The sequence below is a fragment of the Impatiens glandulifera genome, chromosome 7, assembly GCF_907164915.1.
Source record: "Impatiens glandulifera chromosome 7, dImpGla2.1, whole genome shotgun sequence".
Classification (NCBI taxonomy): Eukaryota; Viridiplantae; Streptophyta; class Magnoliopsida; order Ericales; family Balsaminaceae; genus Impatiens; species Impatiens glandulifera.
This window is the reverse complement of record NC_061868.1, coordinates 4,059,794-4,082,347: the sequence shown is the minus strand read 5'-3', so window position 1 is coordinate 4,082,347 and position 22,554 is coordinate 4,059,794. Positions and strand designations below refer to the sequence as shown.

Sequence of the window (22,554 nt, the reverse complement as noted above, 5' to 3'; positions counted from 1 at the left end):
AAATGGATTTGTATGTCCTTTCTCGAAAGTATCTTTTTTTGGGAACATGGTTAACAATAAATTATTTAGTGAGCGATTCTTCATCCACAGATCCAGAAAATGCTCAAGTTTTCCATTCTTATATGAGGTCGGAAAGTAGGCGATCGACGCTAGTCTAGCGCACCGAAAAACCTCTATTCGTTTGAAAAAATTGTTTTGTCGCCTTTTCGGTGCACATGGGCGTCTAGGCTGTCAACTCGGGCACCCAACCCTTTTTTTTAATTTCTAACTAAAATAACTTCTAAATGCTACCTAGACCCTACCCACTAACCACTCTACCCTCTACCCTCTACCCTCTACCCTCTACCCTCTACCCTCTACCCTCTACCCTCTACCCTCTACCTCATGAATTGTCTACAATAACCCGAACCTGAATCTTGCCAGTGGGTCGTTACCTTTTTTTTATTATTATTATTATAATAATTATTATTATTATTATGTTATTTTATATTATGCCTATTTTGGTGATGTTTGGACAATAGAATTTATTTATTTTTAATTTTGGTGTATTGTTGTAGATTTGTAGTTTTGTTTGAAAATTTGGATCAAATTTTGTAATTATTGGAACGATTGAAATGTTGTTATTCTCATATTTGGAATTTTGGAATTAATCATTAACGGTTGTAATTGCATATTTAAATTGTTTGTTGCTACTTTCTACTTGATTTTTGTAACTAGTTAAAGTTTATTGTTAAATTTTAGTACTCCGTCTAGGCCCTGCCTAAACGTCTAGGCCCTACCTAAACGTCTAGGCGTTAGGCCCCAGTCGAGCGTTCGACTGACACCTAGCAAAATTTAGAACACTGGAATTTATACAACAATTTTTTTATGTAAATTGTTTGACATGGTATGATTCACTACTTCATGTAAAGAGATTGACACATTCATTTAGAGTGTTTTACACCTTCATTTGAAACACTTCATTCTATTGTTAATGATTTGATTTTAGGTCAACCATTGTAATAATTTTTTAGAATGATGGTTTATACGATTTTTAATGTTTGAAAATTGAAATAAATACAATAAATTGAACTACAATTGAAATTGCAAATTTTCATGTGAATCGCTTGACATGAACATATAATTATATGCGAAACATTGTATTGTTCGACAGAATGGAAACTGCAAGCAGTAAACCATTTTTTTATTTTTATTTTCTATTGTGCTAAGTCGAATTTATATTATATTTTTCATTTTTTAAGTATAAGTATAATACATTTTTTTTCTTTTTCTTTTTAATTATAATTTATTATTTTTAATGTTATCAGATTAATTTCAAATATTATTTATAAAAATTAAGAATGATCATAATTAAACTAATTATAAGAAAATGAATATATATATATATATATATATATATATATATATATATATATATATATATATATATATATATATATATATATATATATATATATATATATATATATAATAAGGGACTAAAATAATTTGAAAAAAAAATTGAAAATTGTCTCTCATATTATATTTTTATCCACAAGGTTTTTTTTTGTCAAATTATTTTGTAAAAATAATGTGTCATTTATTTGTTGAGTTGATTGAAAGAATTTTTAAAAATTTTAATTCACAGAATTACACATCAATCATTTTAAATTTCTTTATCAATTAATATATAAAAATATAATAGTCTTTAGGTATTAGTTGATATATTAGTTTTAGATATTATAAAATTAATTTAATATTTTTTATTTAGTTAATTCAACTTTTTTTTTATTAGATATTTACATCATTAAATATTTAGATTAAGTTATTAGTATTCCTTCTTAATTTTTAATTTTATTAAATATTACGATAAAATGTAAATAGCATAACAACGTAATAAAAGTAATAAAAAAATCATTGAGTTCACTCCTATTAAAGTCTTCAAGTTCTTCTTCGATGTTAATGGTAACTTACTCCAATGTCACCTCATTCTATCTTATTTTGAATTAGAACATCTTTGAAAAAAGACTGAAAATGTCGATACTTTGTACGTCCCTGTTTTTTTATTCCTTTACTAGGAGGTGGACTCAAATATTTTAATAGAATGATTTTTTTTACATAAATATGAGGCTCATTCTTAGAAAAATGGTTAATTAACTTAATTAAAAAATCTAAATTTAATTTTTTTTATAAATAATAAATTCTCATTAAATTAAATATTAAAAATTAATTAACAAATAATACAAAATAACATTTATAAAATTAAAACAACTAAATCAAAATTTAAATATTAAATCATATAACAAAAAAAGTTAGAGCGACTCCAAAAACGAAAACTTATTCAAGTTTCAAAACGATAAGTAAGGAATACAACAAGTCAAAAAAATCGAATAAAATAATGTCGAAAGAATGTCTATCAAATATTTTAAGTGATAGTAAGCGATAGGGAAAATTGTTTTTATCCATGAGTTGGTAAGCAATGTTAAAAAATATTTTATAGAATGATAATTAATTATATATATATATAATCAAAATAATAAAAAATTATACAAATGAAAGAAAATATACATGTAAGAGGGTCTCCAAATAAAATATTAGTTCTAATAATTTTGTATTGAACAAATTAAAAACAACTTTAGTCTCAAACAATTTTAGATAAGATAATTTCTTCTCATTTACCTACTATATATATATATATATATTTGTTGTACGTACTTAATAATACAATAATATATATATCACCATGTATGATAGCCAGGATATGATATGTCATATTTGTCCTAAAATTACAATGTGCTTCTCATTCTTTTTAAATGTTCATGTGTGTTTTTTTTGTGGCATTATCTATTTTGGGATTCTTAAAGACCTAGACTAGATGATGGAAGGAGACCTCTATTACAATGAAAATTTGATGGATCTAGGATCTCATTATTGTTTGAGGCTCACATCTAAGATTATTTGAAAATTAGTATTTTTTTTTTTGTTACTATTACAATCACAGTCACTTTAAAAAATTATCAAAATAAAAAATATGAATAATTTTATTTTTATTTGGTATAAAATGTGATTGAGTTAGATAAAAAAAATAAAATTTTGATAAATTTTTAGTTCAAACTATTGTATTTTTTTTATCAAACATATTTTAACCAACATTATCGATTTTGATTTTTGAAAAAATTAAAATAAAAATTGTTATAGCAAATAAGTAACAATTGAACCTAATAAAAGTGTTTTACAAAGTAAATTCTATTTTCTTAAATAAATTTATAATTTTTTGTTGATATTTTTCAACCAAACTCATACCCATATTCAATATATTTTCAAATTGGCCAAAATAAAGTATATAAAGAACAGGTACACATTAAGGCAAAGCTAAAAACTACAAGAATACTTCTCAGTTGAAGATATATAAAAAAAGCTAAAAATTAAAAAACTTCCATTTTGCTATGAACGGGTTCATTTTTGTATTTAACTACATAAATAAATGGATAGGAAAATCTCAAGAAACTCATCGGAGTAGTTTAAGGGATCGAATATGTCCTATGATACCAAAGGTCTAAAGCCCTCTAACAAAAATCGAGCTATGTCATAGACACACTTAAAAAGGTTTGGGCTTCTAAATGTCAACCACTTCAATGTAGTGAATATGCTCAATTTTCAAAAAATCTCGATCAAGTCTCTCTATATTTCACATGAATATTTGAGGCATATTAGACCCTAACAATGATCCAACTCTTTGAGATGTTCTATCCCTGTTGGTACTTGGTACCTTGTTATTTATCATTTTTTTTCTTTCTGAAACTAATTTATATTGTGACACTTAGTTGTTTTCTAAAAAAAAAAGTTGTTTTTAAATTTAATTTTGAAAAAGTACCCACACATTTGAACCAATAGATCATAAGTCAATTTTACATTTTTCATTTCTCAATCAAAATAAATAAATAATGTAATCAAGCCAAATACCAAAGCACATCAAAATCTTCTTTCATTTTGTTTTGGACACAAGGTATAGGAAGAAGACAACCACATACAACTATACCAATTGATCTTAAAAAATTACTTTTTTAACATATATATTTACATTTTCACTAATTAATAATTTTATCTAAAATAATAAATAATAAAATATTTGAAATTATGATTTTATTTTAAATTTTAATATAATTAATAATTTTATTTTATATATAATATATATTTATAATTATTAAAATCAATCATATTTTGAAATATAATATGTTTATTAAATTTTAATTCTTACATTTCTTTGTTATCATAGTATATTATAGTTTCAAAAATATTTTGAGTACGTTTTTAATCAATTAAAAATTCTTATTCGATTCGATTTGAGTTTTGTTTAATCTTAAATAACTGATCATCCATTGTACATTTCATCGTCAATAATATTATTGTATTATCAAATAAAGTATTAAAATATCTCGTCTTTTCAAAAAAAAAATATTCATTATATATATATATATATATCAAGTATTTTTACTTAATAAAACTCACATTTTACCAACATATACCATATAATAAAAGAAAAATACTAACTACCTTTATTAATTTGGAAAACCCAAACAAGGCCTAGCTTCTCGGCACTTCTTTAACCTTTCTATTTTTTAATATTATGAATATTGTGAAAATCTTCAAATTTAAATTGTTTACAAATCTTCTGAGAATAGTATGTTAATTATATATAGAAATTATTTAAAAACTAATATTTAGTTACAAATTAATTATAATCACTCTTGAAAATTGTCAAAATGAAAAGTGAAAGTAATTTTATTTTCATTTAATATGAAATGTGAAATATGTACAATTAGATTAAACTTTTTTAATTGAGAAGTGAATAAAAAAGTGATTTTTTAAATAAAACTAAAAACAAATTTTTAATCAACTTCTTCTCACAAACCAGATCAATTTTGATTTTTTACTAAATAAATTTTGATATTTAACAAATTTTGTATATGTAACTAATTAATTGCATATATTTTTCTTGTTGCTGTTTAGATTTTGCTTGGATTTGGACAATTTTATTGGGGGTTTGACCATTTTATTTGAATTCAATGTTTTTAATCAGTACTTATTAAGTCCATCTTTAATTGTACTTTAATTTTTATTTGATCTATTGTTACTATAGAACCAATATATTTTGTAAAATATTGTATTTGGTTGTGTTATGGAATCTTGGTGATTAATTTGTTGATATTCTTTGGAATTTATTCATTATATATATACATGAAGATGTGGTAAGAAACTGTTTATAGAAACATAGATTAATCTAATTAATATTTTCATTATTAATAGAAATTTAAAATGGTTATAGTAGTTTTATTTATTTTATTTATAAATCTAAAGATGGTATTAAACCTGATCAGTTATGATATTTGGAAATTGAAATTTTATTATTATCAAATTTATTTCCATTTCGTATAAAAAAAATAATTCCCTTTTACATGATGGAAAAAATATATTTCTTTGATAAATATAATATAATTATAAAGTTTGTTTTCACAAATGAATTTTTTTTTTTGGCCAAGTTCAAATTGCTCTACCAAAAGCTAAAAAAAGTTATTTATGAAATCTCAAATAAAAATTGACAACATTTGAAGAAGAAACGTAAATTGAACACAAGTTACAAAGTATTTTGAATGCAAATATTTTGGGACTAATTTCTATATTGATTGTAATACCAACAATCGACAACTTATATAATATCTCAAGTTCGGCAAGAGAAAAGAGAACTGATTGTTTGACTTTTTTCTTTGATCCTCACATAAAAATCCTAATCCGGTTGGCCTTTGTTCTCTCTATTCATAACTAGTTTTAGGTCCTATACGATCCCAAAAGCAATGGGTGACAACCAAAAAGATATCATGGATACATCCGAAGACAACCAAAAAGAAATCATGGATACATCCGATCTCGGTGCTTCTCTTCAAGTCGCTCTAGCTGGTACACTACAATCTAGTTCTTACTTTAATTTTCTCTATTGGATATACATGAATAAGAAGACAAAATCAATAGTTATTTTAGGTTCCTAATTCCAGTATAATTAGATTAGGAATGAAATCATAATCTTAACTAATAATTGTTTTGAATGATATAACCATTTTATTAATTTGTTATTTTGCGAAGAACATAACAAAATAATGAAAACTAATAAAAAAAATTCAGTTTAGTATGAGTTATAAACTAAGTGATCATAAGTTAATAATGTAATCCGCCAAAAACATCAACAACATAAAAATAATAATAACAACATGCAAGACACACAAACATCTAGATGGATCTAAATATTGATTTCCCTAGTTGTTTCGGATAAACTATTTTTTACAACGTGGATTGTCAAAAACATCTTGCACTTCATCGCCAACAAGGTATCCTTAATAACAACCATAATACCCGACATCCTCTTGTGAGATGGAAACCTCCTCAGTCAAAGGTGAGACGACAATTGTCATGTCCTCTACATGATCACCGTGATCTTCAAGGGGCTCCTCCGTGACACAATGCAAACCTTCTCGTAGAATGGAGGATCCAAAAAACAAAGTCAATTGTGATATTGATCGACACAATCACTTGTTTGAATCTCCAATCCTTACTACAATTAACCGAAAATCTCAAAGAGTAATAAGAACCTCTAATATTAGGTCCAACAAGCAACAAATTTATTAGAGAAATTATAGAATATTTGAGGGTTTCTTTTGCTTTGAACAACATTTTTCTTATTCTTATTCACTAAAAATAATAATATTGATCTAAAATATTTATTGAGTTTATCTAATAACTATATACATATTTAGTACTAATCTCTCTATCTTTCTTTATCTGTTCTAATTTTTATTTTTTTTCATTGATCCTTTCATCTATAATTGTTTGTAGCTCTTAATGAAAATGATCGAGTAAATCTTGTTAGTGCCTTAAAGGTGAGTACTCTTCACAACATGAGAAAATTGTTTTGTTTATTTGGAATTCTTGAATGCTATAATTTGTCTTGATAAATGATTTGGCATAACAAATTAACTTCAATATTTTGATGGTCAGAAATCTGAGATTCTCGAGTCATTGACCCCGATGGTTCGAAAGCGTGTTGAATTTCTCATAGAGCTACAGGTTGACACTCAATCAATTACTACTTCTTAAAATTATGTATCAAAGTGGAACATTTTGCATAAACTTTTTTTTGTTATTTAATATATAATATTAGCTTGTCTAACTAGGTAGTCTAATATTTTATGTTCTTGTATAGTAATAAAAATGTTTTAATAATAAACTAGAATCAGTTAATATAAGATTTTATGTTCTCAATTAGTTTGATTTTTAATAAGAGTGACTATGACTGTTGTACAGTAGTGTTACATTTCAACCTTCTTTTATTGTTGAACTTTTGCTTATAAATTATTTTTGTCTTTGTTATGATATGTTGTATTTTATTTATAAATGTGTTTTTCTTTCCTTTGGATCTCACTATTTCATTATTCATGTTATAAATGATGTGATTGTTTCATTTTAACATATAATATATTAATTTGACAATTCAATTACAACAACTCCTTTAAAAAAATATTTTTTTCATTTTTAGACACAACATAATGAATTGGAGGCAAAGTTTGACGAGGAAAAAGCCGCCTTAGAACTCAAATACCAGAAGCTTTATGAACCACTTTACGCAAAGGTATTTGATGTTATGCAATTATGAAACATAAGCTACAACATGTTATGTCATTTTATGCAATTTTCAATATTAGAATACTAGTACTAGTTAATGTTCGCAGCAATAAGGTAAAAAGTGAATTTTTTATTGATTCAAAAACAAGTTCAAATGAGAAAGTCTCGATGGAATCGAGAGGGAAAAAAGTAAAGCTAGTGTACCTTGTTCTCCAACACATGTCCAAAACTTACACTTAGATTTATTATTACTTTCTCATTTTCATTCACATTCGTTAAAATTATCTACATAATTTAATTTTAATAAAATAGATGCATAAACAATGACTCTAGCTATATAGAATAACCTTGATTTGGATATGGGTCTGGATTCGAACGAGATAACATTAATAAATTTATGAAATTATATTTAACTAAGTTATATTTCATAACATTATCTCATCTCTATCAACATTCGAATGATAAATTTGATAAAACAAAATGTGTTTATAATGAAATTTATCAACTTTTAGTGGCAATGCCTCATATGTGAATGTGATTCTTTTAGAGGTATGATATTGTGAATGGAGTTACTGAAGTTGATGGTGTAAAAAATGAGGCAACAGTGGATCAAAAAGGAGATAAAGAGACAGAAGGTGATTTCTATGTATCATGAATAAAAAATTACACTAACTTCCTTTAGGGAATAAACTCAATTGATATATACATTTTTTTGCAGAGAAAGGTGTGCCAAATTTTTGGTCCATATCAATGAAAACACATGATTTGTTGTCTGAAGAGGTATAAAAAGCTATTTATCTGCATTTTCTACTATATATGTTCTTGCCAACTCTAGATGAGTTTTATTTTTTATTTTTATGTAGATAAAAGTGCGCGATGAAGAAGCTCTCAACTATCTTAAAGACATTAAGTTGTGTATGATGGATGATCCCAATGATTTCAAGCTTGAGTTCTTCTTTGATACTAATCCTTTCTTTAAGAATGAAGTTCTAACAAAAACTTATCAGATTGGTGATAAACCAATGATGGGAAAGACTATTGGGTATAAATTTTAACATATTACTTTCATTTAGAGTCATGAATCTTCTTTCAATATAACTCGAGCAATGTTACCTTTGTTTACAGGACGGAGATCGAATGGTTTCCAGGAAAATGTTTGACACAGAAGATAGTTAAAAGAAAGCCGAAGAAAGGATCAAATGAAAAACCATTAACAGTGAAAACAAAGAACTGTCAGAGTTTCTTTAAGTTCTTCAATCCTCCTCAGTTTCCTGATTTGCAGAGTCTTGATATGGAAAAGGTAAGTTGATGGAGACATTATTATGAATAAAAATGTATTAGTAGGTTAATTGTCACCTAAAGTCTTTAAATTTACAGGCTGAAGAAATTCATTACCAAATGGAATTAGACTATGATGTTGGGTGAGTTATATAATTGTGTTATTATTATTTCATTATTGAAGTGACTTGGAAGTAGATTGTTGATTTTGCTAATATCTTATCCATTTTGGACTGCAATATGTTTTCAATTATTATTTTTCAGAATTAATAACATGAAATTGTTGCAGTTTAATCATCCGCGATAAGATTATTCCTCATGCAGTATCATGGTTTACTGGAGAGGCTGAGCAGGATGTTGAGTTTGATTTTAATAGTGATGAGGATGAGGATGATCGTGTTCATGATCATGATGATGATGACGACGAAGATGAAGATGACGACAAAGATGATAATGATGAAGAAGAAGAGGCCATGGGGGAGAATAAGGTGAGAATTATGTATATATGAATTGTATGGCCTATTAAATTTCTTCCAACATCTAATTATACCCTTATTGTGTGAATAATTTGAAAATTGGAGTATCATTTGATATCTAAGATTATTAATTTTCTATTGAACATAAATTGCAGAAGTGAAACATCATACAAATACAAGTTTGGGTAGGTGTCCACCCGAAATGCAAGCAATGGTAGACTTGAACGGAACTCGTTAATCTTTCGCGAAATCTTTGTTTTTGTTTTGATCTGTTTTGGTTCTTTTTGTTTCATTTTTTTTGTTGTTTGAGACTTGAGAGTCTATATTGGTTTGCTATTTTTTGTTTATGAAGTCACTAAGAACATATGACTATATGAGCCATAGTCCTATATATATTATTTTCTGGTTTTTTTAACATTGTTTGGTATGATTCTATCCTCTCCAAAAAACACATTTTTTTTGTTGAATAATTTGATTCTAGTTTGATTTATTTCCTTGTTCCCCATATTCCTACTTTTTCGTCATCTATACTAACCATTTTTTAAATAAATTGTTTGAAAATACCTGAAACTATAATGGAGTTGAGTTTGAACGAATAAATGTTATTAAATTTATTAATATATACATTATTAAAATATGTATCAAAAACATTATTTCATATAAATATTCTAATAAAATATTTAAAAACAAATAAATTAAAATAAAATATTTTTTATCCAACTTCAGATCTTGGACATTTTTAAATTGGGCAATATAAACTTGTTAGTTGGAATTTGGGATGTCCAAATACAAATGAAACTTGATATTCAACAAAAAGAAAAGAGATAAGTTTTTAATGTTAAAAATTATTATATATTTAAAACAAACTAGTAACATATGGTATCAATATGATAAGTTATGAAATTTTATTTAGTGTAAAATATGATATTTTTAATATTGTTATTCTTATGGTATTTTGAGTGATACACTTAAAAAATGAATAGTTAATATTAGTGAGTGTGGTCTTTGTTATACCAATGACTAATCTAATTTTTATGTGAAGAAATTAGACTAAAGAAAAACAAAAATTAAAAGATAACTAATTTGTTTTGTTTTTGTTTTTTACTTTTTCTTTTTGTTTATAAATTTATATCACATGATCACCATGTAACAAATACAAGACCATAATTAATTATTTTTAAAAAAAAAAATGAAATAATAAAAAAGTAATTTAATTTTTTCTTTTAAAACAAACAAATATTATGTAGAATAAAAAAATATTACACCAATTTAGATTAATATAAGATGAAGAGATCAAATTGGGGGTATTGATTTTAAAAAAATTTATGACATGTGAATGGTAAAGTTGTTGATATTATGAAATTGATAAACTCTTAATATTATTGAAACAAAAGATTACAATTATTGAACTCAAGTATGATTATTGTAACAGTTGAAAAAGCAGTTCAGATCTTCTGCTACCGATTGCCGTGTTCCCCTGTGGCGGACCAATCATATTGCAGCATTATTATTTTAATAATAAATCAATCTGGGGAGGAGACGGAGGGAGGGAGAATCCGGAATCCGGGTTTCGGCCCGGGTTCACACCAGACGCCGTTAACGGAAGCGCCTGTTAACGCCAAGAAATAATATAATAATCATATGATACCCAAATAAGATATCTTCGCTCAGGGCACCGTGTCAGAGGGAATGGTGAGATGCGATGGGAGCGAAGATCTACACGCCCGTTGCCCTTAACCTCATGTAAACCCCCCATACCCACCCATGAGAAGACCGTCTGCCGTTCATGAAAATACACTTACACATCTATGTAAAGACCAAAATGACAGGGATATTATATTTACGTTTATTAAATATTAATTTCATTTATTAAAAAATACATGCAGCGATATAATATTCGTTTCAATAAATTCATTCATTTTTTTTCTAGGAATTTTTATTTAACTTTTGTATTTAATTTTTTTTGCCTCGAGACTCTCTGGAGCGAAGATATATTTGCTTCAATTAATTTTAATTAAAACCTCATGTAAACCCCCCAACCCACCCATGAGAAGACCGCCTGCCTGCCATGGAAAGATAATTACCCGTCTATGTGAAGACCAAAATGACATGGATTTTATATTTCCATTTATTAAATATTAATTCAATTAATTGAAGATGACATGCAGCAACCGAACAAATCTTCGCCTCAATTCCTTGTCTATTTTATTATTATTTTTTTTTTATTTCCGTTTATTAATAAATGTTAATTAATTCAATTAATTTGAAATGACAATCAGTAAACGACCAAATATTCGCTTTAATTTTGTTTTTCGAGTAGACGATTGAAAGCGAAGATTTCTTCTTTTCAAATATTTTTAGCCTGACGTTCATGTAAAACCACCTCCCCTCCAATGAGAAGCCAACTTGCCTGTCATGTAAATTCACTTACCCGTGCATTTACATTCCGCGAATAAATCTTCGCTTCGATGAATAGTTTTTATTTTCAATTTATTTTTATTATTTTTTTAAGAAGTTACGATATCGAACGAATATTTATTCGCTTCCATGACTAGTTGATATAATTTCAATTTCCCGCTACAAGCCGACTCTCCCTCAATTTCATTTTCATAAGCAACTGTTCATATTCTTCTCTCTCTATCTCCCGGCGATAATCCAAACACTGAACGTCGAAACCCTAGATATTTCGTTTATACTACAAGGATTTCTTCTGAACATGTCGGGTAACCAAGGCAACAACATGGAAGTGGATCATCCCATCGACTCCCGAGAGGTCGTCTTGCAAGTTTGTAGGAGCATAAACGAAAACGAAACTGCCCCCACTCCGGCATCCAACGTCAATCCCAGCAATAAACCAGAGAGGTATGTTAATCTTATTGTGTTTATACTAATTTTACACATGTTTATTCAATTTATTTCGTATAATATTGATTTATGCTATCCCACCAAAATTAATGACTTCGAGGTTTAATACCTTTACATATGAAAGGAAGAGGAAGAGAAATCCGAAGACGAATACTAAGTCGTCATCGACTGCTGAATCAGTTTCCACAGTTGCTGTCGAAGCTACTAATGTTGCTGCAGGTACTGATGAGATTTTACCACCACCTTTTCCCCCTAAAAAAAAACCCAATGTTATTCCTACCTCCACTCCAACAGTCGATGAAGAGTTACCAGAACCACCCCCAGAAACCACTAATATTTCTCCGTCTACTACCCCATTCGATGAAGAGTTTCCCCCATCTCTCCAAAAAACCAAAACCATCAAGAAACGTAAACTGACATTTCTAACCAGATCATCACCTCATGGCCTCGCTCAACTCATTCCTAAATTGAGCGTAGAACAGAGGGAAGCCGTGAAGGAAATCGGGTTTGGTTCTCTTCTTACAATGGGCGTCTCCAAGTGCCTGGCTCATTTTTCCAGACACGTAATCCAATGTTTTGACCCGGATAAGAGTTCTCTGGTATTGTCCAACGGTGATGAGATCCGTATCGATGAAGATCTCGTACAGCTCGTGATGAACCTCCCTAGAGGGGCAATGAACGTAGTCGAGTCCGTTGGGTTGGACAAGACTAAGGACCCTGATTATTTTAATTTCTTGAGGGATTGGAAGACCAGATGGACCGGGGAAGACTCAAAAGCTCCCGAAACACTTTCTATGATCCCCAAGATATTAAGTAACACAAGTGCAGACAACGATTTCAAAATAGACTTCGTTGTCTTTGTTGTCTCAAGTTTTTTATGTCCTGTTCAAAATTCACGAGCCAGGTAAACATGTATTCAAACCTATTATATATCTAATTGTATTTGTGAATACTGACAAATGTATTTTTTTCATTTCAGGTTCAAAATTCTCAAATCCTTAATGGAGGTTGATAACATAAAGGAACTGAACTGGTGCCACTTTACACTACAACGATTGGTTGACAGTGTAAGAAGTTAGAAAGAAAAAGCAAGTAAAGATAAAAATCCATATTTCGATGGACCTATAACCCTTTTATCGGTAAGTATTGTTGCCTCTCTTATATATGATTTATAGATATGTAATATTTTCTAACATGTTTCCCACTCCTTTACTCCAGATTTGCTACCTAGATGGTGTTTTTGTGGAAGGTGAACGTATCCCCTACGAAAGAAAATTTCCAATTATCTCTTGTTGGGATGACGTCACCGTGTTAGAGTTTACCAACTTAGAAGTTCGTGCCGGTGGTTTTGGGCTGGGCAGGGCAAGGGCGCGCCTAGCAGTTAGACAACCCGAGAATCCAATTGACTCGGTTGAAGTAAAAGAAGACGATAATGAGGTATGTGGAAACAATAAATTGACTCCCATTGTTCTTTATTATCCTGTTTTCAAGATTAATGAAATCTGTTTTTCATAATGTACAGATGTTGACATCCAAAATCCTGCAAACTTTTAAAGATACAGCCCAACAGCTGAATTACCTATCAGGGGAGTTGGAGAAACGCAACATCGATCCGAAGCCCTTTTTTGAGGCCGGTTTCCTGAACCTCAGAGAGTCTGAAGAGTTCATGAAACACTTGAAGGTGGTGATCGATGGTCCGGTTCATGTAGGTGTGGAAGATCCTACAAGGGAGGCACTTGGGGATACTTTACAGTGTGCGGGCTTGAAAGTCAATAGTCCCCGGGTTGATTACACATGTGAGACTGCATTGGAGGACCATGCAGACAATCCAACAACACGGGTTGAACAGAATGATTTAGAGGATGCAGTTATGCCCCATCAAGAAAATCGTTCAGATCACGTGGAACCGAATGATCTCGATGATGCAGTTCTGCACAATGAAGATCAGTCACTCCCTGTTCAACCGAAAGATGTTGAGGATGTAGGTCATGACATTGACGATGAATCACTCCTTGTTGAACAGGAAGATGTACAGGCTGCATTTCAGCCCATTCAAGCCAAGTCACCCCCTTTTCAACCGGACGAACCTGAGGATGCAGTTCTTCCCAACAAAGATGACTCACCCCGTGTTGAACCAACTGATCATGAGGGCGAAGTCAAGGAACCGGATGAGGTACCCCAAGTGAAGACACCCACTGTTGAAGACGATGATCAGGGTGAAGGGAAGGAACCGGTTGAGGAACCCAAAGCGCAGCATGTTGAACCAAATGATCAGGGTGAAGGGAAGGAACATGTTGCGGAACCCAAAGCTCAGTCTGTTGCACCAAATGATCAGGTTAAAGGCAAGGAAAAGGTTGAGGCTTCTAATGCCGTTGAATCTTCTGAAGATGAAGATGAAGGTGATGGGGGGGATGCATCAACATTAGAGAATATCCTAAGAGGAAGATCACGAAAATTCCTGTGCACCTTCGATCCCCCTACATGCAACAGGTTGCAGATATGTTGGACCACAACATAACCAACAAGGAACAGAGATTAACCGATTTTGTGTTTGATGAAGACCTGCCTCCAATGTAAGTTACCTCTCATGCTTTTCGGAATTTCAAATATGAAATTAGTTAGTTATGGTCTTGTAAATGAATGTATTTTGCAGGGACGTTCTGTACGAAGGTGCACCGAGTAATATCACCCGTCAGCTATTTCAAACAGTGAAAATGGGTCGTGAAATTGCGAGCGAAGTTGTGGACGCTTGGTCCATAATTGTGCACTTCAAATGCCGTAGGTTGCCAAGGCATGAACCACGAATAATATGTTTTTCAACAATTTCACATGTAAGTGCTTCTCTTGTTTTGTTCTATGTATCCTTCAATGTTCATGACTTTGAGTCTCCACCCTTATTTTGCAGGTTAATCTGCAGTATGATAGGACCTTATTTTGTCAATCCCTTGAAGAAGACATGAGAAACTACCATGTCACAAAAGAAGACATCATCTTCGCTGACCTGGTATGTACATATCCCTCAATTCCAAGTAACGAGACTGCCATAAAATAACAAATGTTTATGTTCTTTTTGCAGATATTCCTACCTGTCGTCACTTCTGGACATTTCTTTCTTGTATGTGTGAATATTAAAGACTCCCAAATCAATGTACTAGACAACTCCGGTCGTCCGCATAGAATGAAAATTTTGGACAAGTATGTCCAGTTGAGGAATCAAATCGATAGTTTTTCGACTTTCTTGGAAAGGCAAGGCATACAAAGATTTGCAGAAAAAGTTAAGAAGTACAAGATAACGGCCCCAAAGCTGCCTTGGCAAGACCAAACAAACAAGACCGACTGTGGTGTATATTTAATGAGACATATGGAAACATATAGAGGAACGATGAAGGGTTGGTCTTGTGACATCAACGAAAATAATGTGAGTGTTAAACCATATGTTATTCTATGACATTTAACAATTTTAAATGTTCTTATACTTTCTCTTGTTCTTTTGAAGGCCGACGAAGCTTTGAGTACATTGAGGATAAAATATTTATACAGAATTCTTATGTCTGAGCACAATGTCAATAGGTTCAAGTTAAAGACTGCAATTAGATCAAGATATTAGGGTTTTGTATGTGTTATACGGAATTATACTTGTACAGTAATTCTTATGTTCACACAGGTCAATTGACCTATTTTTAATGTATGGATGTTTGATATTGATTTATAACTTATAATGCAATTCAGATCTTAATGTATGGAAGGCAGTTCAGATCTTAATGTATGGAGTTATAATGAATTGCTTATAATGTATTGATGTTTGATATGTCTTCTTGTACCCCTATTTGTGAAATCCTAAACGATGTTATTTTCTTAACTGTATCTTTTAATATTCTTAAACGAAGATATATTCTTAACATGATGAAACTGATAAACTTGCAACCGTAATATTGACATGATGACCACCTCTTGAAACGGAATTATCTTGAAATGTCTTCTTGTGGCCCTCTTCTTAACTATCAATTTTCAAATTCCTAAACGAAGATATCTTTTTATGTTCCTTTTTGGTGCAATCCTTATTTTGAAAATCAGAGACGAAGATATCTTCTTCAATATATGTTTGCAAATTACTAAACGAAGATATCTTCTTCACTATATATTTTGAAATTCCTAAACGAATATATCTTCTTAATTTATTTTGGGGTACAGTCGATATTTCGAAACTACGAGACGAAGATATCTTCTTCAATATATGTTTTCAAATTCCTAGACGAATATATATTCGTATTGACATGAACTAAAAAATATAATACGAAGATATCTTCACAACATGTAATGCACCTACCGGAGTTATGTATTGATGTGAATTCAAGAATGAAAACTCATTTATTACTTCAACTACTGATGTATCAACTTCATCACTCTCATACCCTCACTCTCACTCTCACACTCCACTCTCACTCTCACCTCTCTCTCTGTTTTGACTCTTTCCTTCCCAAATCTCTATCTACCGGTGTCTTTCCTTCATTCCTTTAGCGTAAAACTCATAAGATGGATGTAGAGATTGACCCAGACATGCTTGTTTTATCGCAGCAACAGCTGGAGCGATACTTAAGTCTGATCAACGATGACCTTGTCCCTTTTAGTGTCTATCATGTAGATGAGATTCTTCCTCTATTACGAATAAACGTTAACGACGGACTGATGGCCCACATGCAAAGCAGATGGAATACGGACTCTCGTTCTTTTGTTATTGGGGAAATGCACATATGCCCGACGCTAGAGGACTTTGCTTCAATCCTTAGGTGTGGTAGTCTTGCACTCATGATCTTGCCTGTCCATCAAGATCCTCATATGGCCGTCCACATTTGCGACAGCTTCTATGGATGTACAATGTTTGATGCTCTTTTGTTTACCCTCCAACATGGATTTCTGAATATGACAAACATAGACGAGTACATTTGGCGTGTCCAGGGAGCTGAGAGGACCATCAACCACACACAAAGCAAACTGATCATGCTTGTGGTTCTGGCTCATTTTTTTTATGTCCGGCTGCAGGACGACGGCCTTCGGAAAGGATCCTGCAGGTAGTTCCTGCACTGATGGGAAACGCCCCAAACCTGGCTAGCCTGGTACTTGCTGAGACATTAATTGGTCTTAACGAATTTGTTCCCGAGGAAAACAACTATTCTCGCCGTGGATCACCTTTGGTTCTATACCTCTGGTTGTTAGACAAGTTGCATTGGTTGCCCCGTCCTTCAATTCCCTACACTTCCTTTGCCAATCTACAAGTGCAAAGGGTCAATGGACTCGTGCCTCCGAATTTTATTTCGGATATTCACCCAATTAGGTTCATTGTTCCGTGGTATCTGTTTACTGAAATGATGTACGAGATGAGGGGTTCTCCATTCATCATTTTGTTGGGCCTTGAGGGAACTACCTCCTACTGCACAACTGTCATATACAGACAATTTGGCCTACGGAATCCCCTACCTTCAAATGGACACAATCCTCCGGAGGACTTCATGTTTACTCCTCACCATCTTTACTTAGAGTACGCATCAATAATTGAAAATTCTTTGACGGTTTTCATCCCCAACCGATGGATCAATGCTGTGAACGAAGCCATTCAGCTATACATTCCACCCGTCATCGAACATGAGGTCGTGTCGCTGACAGGACCGATAGACGAGTCATCCTCTCATGAATCAGACTAGAGCTTCATTTGTATTGTTAAACAGCTATATTGTTGGTTAATCTGTGCAGTACTTATGTAAACGGATTATGGAATATTTTTGTGTATTCAACAATATTATGAAGTTATGTTTGATTATAGTCTGAAGTTATATTTTACATTATGTAGTTAGTTTATTCTGGAGTGATATAAATCGACTCATTGTCGTTATGTTTGATTCTTTGATTGCAATTTGGATGTCATGATCAATTCAAAGTATAATGTAAAACAACTGATCTGTTCATGTAAACCCCTTAGATTGATCCATCGATTGGTTGTTCGCTTCCTTACACAGTATCTAATCAGTAAATCGAACGGACATTTCTTCGCCTGTAAAACCCTTGAAAACGAAGATGATGTCGCATCCAATCTTTGAAGTTACATATTATTGTTGACACTTTCATGTCATACTCTAATGAATTTAAAAACGAAGAATCATTCGCCTGTAAGTTTCTATATTAAACACAACATTGTTACGAAACGAAATACTATTCGCTTGATATTCATATTTGAGGTCGACCACATTGAACGAAAATGTATTCGCTTGTATATTAAATCCAAGGAATGGTTGAATGATTGAAATTATATTTCATCATTGAAAAAAGAAGTGTGTTTTCGTATAAAACCTATAAAGAAATCATTTCATATCTATGGATTACTGTGTTAAGCCTGTCATGACATGTCAAATCGGAACAGTGTGCAGTATTGTTGTCACATCACAAAAAGTAATAAATATTATATTTTAATAAAGTTGTAAATTATGTTTTTTTTTTTAATTTTTAAAACATGAATTCATCTAATTATAGATGAAAAGAAGCGAACATATATCCGTGTTCAGTGAAAATTGCAAATTATGAGAAACTAATTTGAAGCGAATAAATCTTCGCTTGAATAAATTCTAAGTTGACGTACATGTGAAACACAGAACCCTTACATGAGAAGACCCTTTACACCTGATGTAAGTACACCAACGCTTGTATGTGAAGACCAAAATGATGAATGAATGTGGGAGGAAAATACACGCCGCGAATAAATCTTCGCTACAAACCATTTTTCAATTTCTATCCGTTAATCACATTTAATTTTTATTTATAATTGATTACTGAAAAATTTCGTACGGTATATCATATCTTCAAGTAATCATTACACATCGAATCGGACCAGTCTTCAGTATTTTAGACAGGAAACATCATTCATAATTTATATATTGTTAATTAAAAAGTTTAGGTGATGTTTGATCTTATCTTGTTACACTTATTATCGAAACCAAAAATTTATATTAATAAATGCTGAATACTACGGTCATAAATCAAAAACTTACATTTAATATAATTAACATTATATGAAATATTAAATTATTCATACATAACAAACATTACATCAGTGTAAACCCCTTATAATGATCCATCGATTGGTTGTTCGCTTCCTTAAAATTATGGCAATGATATGACTTATGGGAAACGTATACTTAGCCAGAAGAGTAGATATGATAATACTTTATTATTTCTAACAAATTCGTTATTTTATTAATGTTTAATGACATGTGCATGAAAATATAAATAACAAATAATTATTATAATTCGACGTACAAATTTTCATTACAAGTTTCATAAACATTTCTACGTTTCATAAACATTTGTACATTTTAACAATATTCATCTGCATCTCCAGCTTCAAGGCATCTCCATTGAAGCAACCACAGCGGATCTCTCACGCATAACTGGGTTCATACACCTGTTGAGTTATCTCTTGAGATGTTTTCCATCCCAGGGAATCTCCCAAAGCTGGCTCTTCCCACCAGCAGTGTACACGAATGATCTTCATTTGATCGGTAGTTTCTACTTGAGTTACCAAGCATTCGTGGTAACTGAAGATGTTTTCCACCAGTTGATCTTCATTGTACAAGTTTTCCATCACAGAGAATCTCCCAAATGATACATCCCAACAAACTATATGAAAAAAACACACACTCTCAACAACAACGCTCAAGAAATATTTCATGCTGCCGACGAAGATTGTTCATGTAATCCCGACATTTATAGCAAACAGAAAATCTGTTTTCTTCATAAAATATTTAGATCTATTGATTCAGAAAAAGTAAATTTCCCGTGATGAAATATCAAATCGGAACAGTGTGCAGTCACTTTGTCACATCATTAAAAAGTAATTTCATTCACGAAAAAGTAATAACACTTAATAATATTAAATAAAAGAAATAATTCAATATTGTCATTCACATTATATTAGATAATAAATTATTTCTACGTTAATAAAAATATTTTCATAAATAATTATAAAATTATATTCAATATAATATTATTGCTATATGAATGAAATTATGTTCAATATAAATAAGAATGAAAATATATTTTATTGAAAACATTAAAGCCTGATAACATTTCAATATCCCACAATTTACCAAAATTAACATGAATTTTGAAGTTCCGTGTATCATATAAAAAAATAATTCGAACAGGGAAGAGATCTGAGCTAAACTAACTCCATAAGCGAAGAAATCTTTGCCACAATTGTTTTCGACCTGTCCCCCGTGTACACCCCCCATACACAACAATGAGAAGCCCGCTTGTCTGTCATGGAAAGACACTAAACCGTGTATGTGTAGACCAAAATTAAATGTATTTTAAATTTCCCTTTATTTCATATTATATGAAATTATTATAACTGACATGAAGCGAACAAATATTCGCTCAAATGACTTGGCGGATCAGTAGGCAGTCCTTTGTTTTGTCACATCATGCAGAAATTATATTTCATCATTGAAAAAGAAGTGTGTTTTTGTATAAAACCCTATAAAGAAATAATTTCATATCTATGGATTCAGTAAAAGTATTAAGCCCGTCATCACATGTCAAATCGGAACAGTGTGCAGTATTGTTGTCACAACACAAAAAGTAATAAATATTATATTTTAATAAAGTATTTATATTATATTAAATATTTCAATATTGATAAAGTATTGTTACAATAGTGTAATGTTACCATTTTATTTTATTAAATATTATTTCTATACAGATAAGATTATGTTAAGAAATAAGTATAAATTTTTATTAGATATACTATTATTTCTATATGAGCAAAATCATATCGAATATAATTTACATTTAAAATATCATGAATTAAAGAAATTCATATAATTCTATTATAGCGTCTAAACAATTTAATCAAAGACTTGCAAATGACATGCAGCGAATAAATCTTCGTAAACATATTAACATTAATTTTTTTTTCAATTTTTAAACACATGAATTCATCTAATTATAGATGAAAAGAAGCGAACATATATCCGTGTTCAGTGAAAATTGAAAATTATGAGAAACTAATATGAAGCGAATAAATCTTCGCTTGAATGAATTCTAAGTTGACGTACATGTGAAACACACAACCCTTAGATGAGAAGACCCTGTACACCTGATGTAAGTACACCAACGCTTGTATGTGAAGACCAAAATTATGAATGAATGTGGGTGGAAAATACACGCCGCGAATAAATCTTCGCTACAAACCATTTTTCAATTTCTATCCCGTGGATCACATTTAATTTTTATTTATAATTGATTACTGAAATATTTTTGTACGGTATATCATATCTTAAAGTAATCATTACACATCGAATCGGACCAGTCTTCATTATTTTAGACAGGAAACATCATTCATAATTTATATATTGTTAATTAAAAAGTTTAGGTGATGTTTGATCTTATCTTGTTACACTTATTATCGAAACCAAAAATTTATATTAATAAATGCTGAATACTACGGTCATAAATAAAAAAATTACATTTACTATAATTAACATTATATGAAATATTAAATTATTCATACATAACAAACATTATATTTATTACATCAGTGTCAAAGTAAAATATATATATTGTTATTTATATTTGAAAAAAAATTAATTAAATTTAATTCACAGCTCAATTAAAAATGAAATTAATACAATGAAGCGCCAAAAAATTTTCCACCTGTCAAGTCAACTGTCACAATGTCTCAGGCTCTGTGACGACGGCCAGTCAATCGCTACCATCGAATCAAATGTCATTCCTTTAGATTGGATACGATCTGTTAGATTGGCAGATCGAAGATTTGTTCGCTTCTTCAGCATTGAGAAGCAAATAGTTGTTCATTTTGTGGGAATTTTTTTTAAAATAATGTGAAACAAGAAAGACATGTACTAAGCGAAGATATATTCGTACATTGCCGAGTTCTGCACGAATACATCCTCGACTATTGTAGTATGTTACTTTTCATAATGCATAATTACTTTTCACACTACAAGCGCGAATATCGCTTCGACTCGTACGAAGTTCATGAGAAACTCCTTATTCATGTTTGTGAAAACCGATACGGCCTCATGAAAATGCATTCACACTAACAGTGCACTTTGCAAAGTAAAACATCTGAAGCCCGAATCCGGCCGTCATACACCCAGGTTATTCTACCATCTGACCTAGCGCTGTCGTCTCCGGCATTTCGACTACGAATCCATTTCTCTTCCGGTTAGTATCTTCTGCTCCAGCGAAAATGGTAAGAAGTGTTTACGGTTGC

General features: G+C 30.7%; 1 protein-coding gene across 1 annotated transcript; it reads left to right on the top strand.

Annotated features, from left to right (window-relative positions):
- Nucleotides 1–5,831: 5,831 nt before the first annotated feature.
- On the top strand, nucleotides 5,832–9,565 carry LOC124946203 (nucleosome assembly protein 1;4-like). Its single transcript, XM_047486776.1, has 11 exons — nucleotides 5,832–5,934; nucleotides 6,865–6,912; nucleotides 7,004–7,095; nucleotides 7,565–7,657; nucleotides 8,198–8,285; nucleotides 8,369–8,430; nucleotides 8,514–8,692; nucleotides 8,776–8,950; nucleotides 9,028–9,071; nucleotides 9,218–9,416; nucleotides 9,560–9,565. The coding sequence occupies exons 1-11, from the start codon at nucleotides 5,832–5,834 to the stop codon at nucleotides 9,563–9,565; spliced, it is 1,089 nt and encodes a 362-aa protein (XP_047342732.1).
- The last annotated feature ends 12,989 nt before the right edge of the window (nucleotides 9,566–22,554 follow it).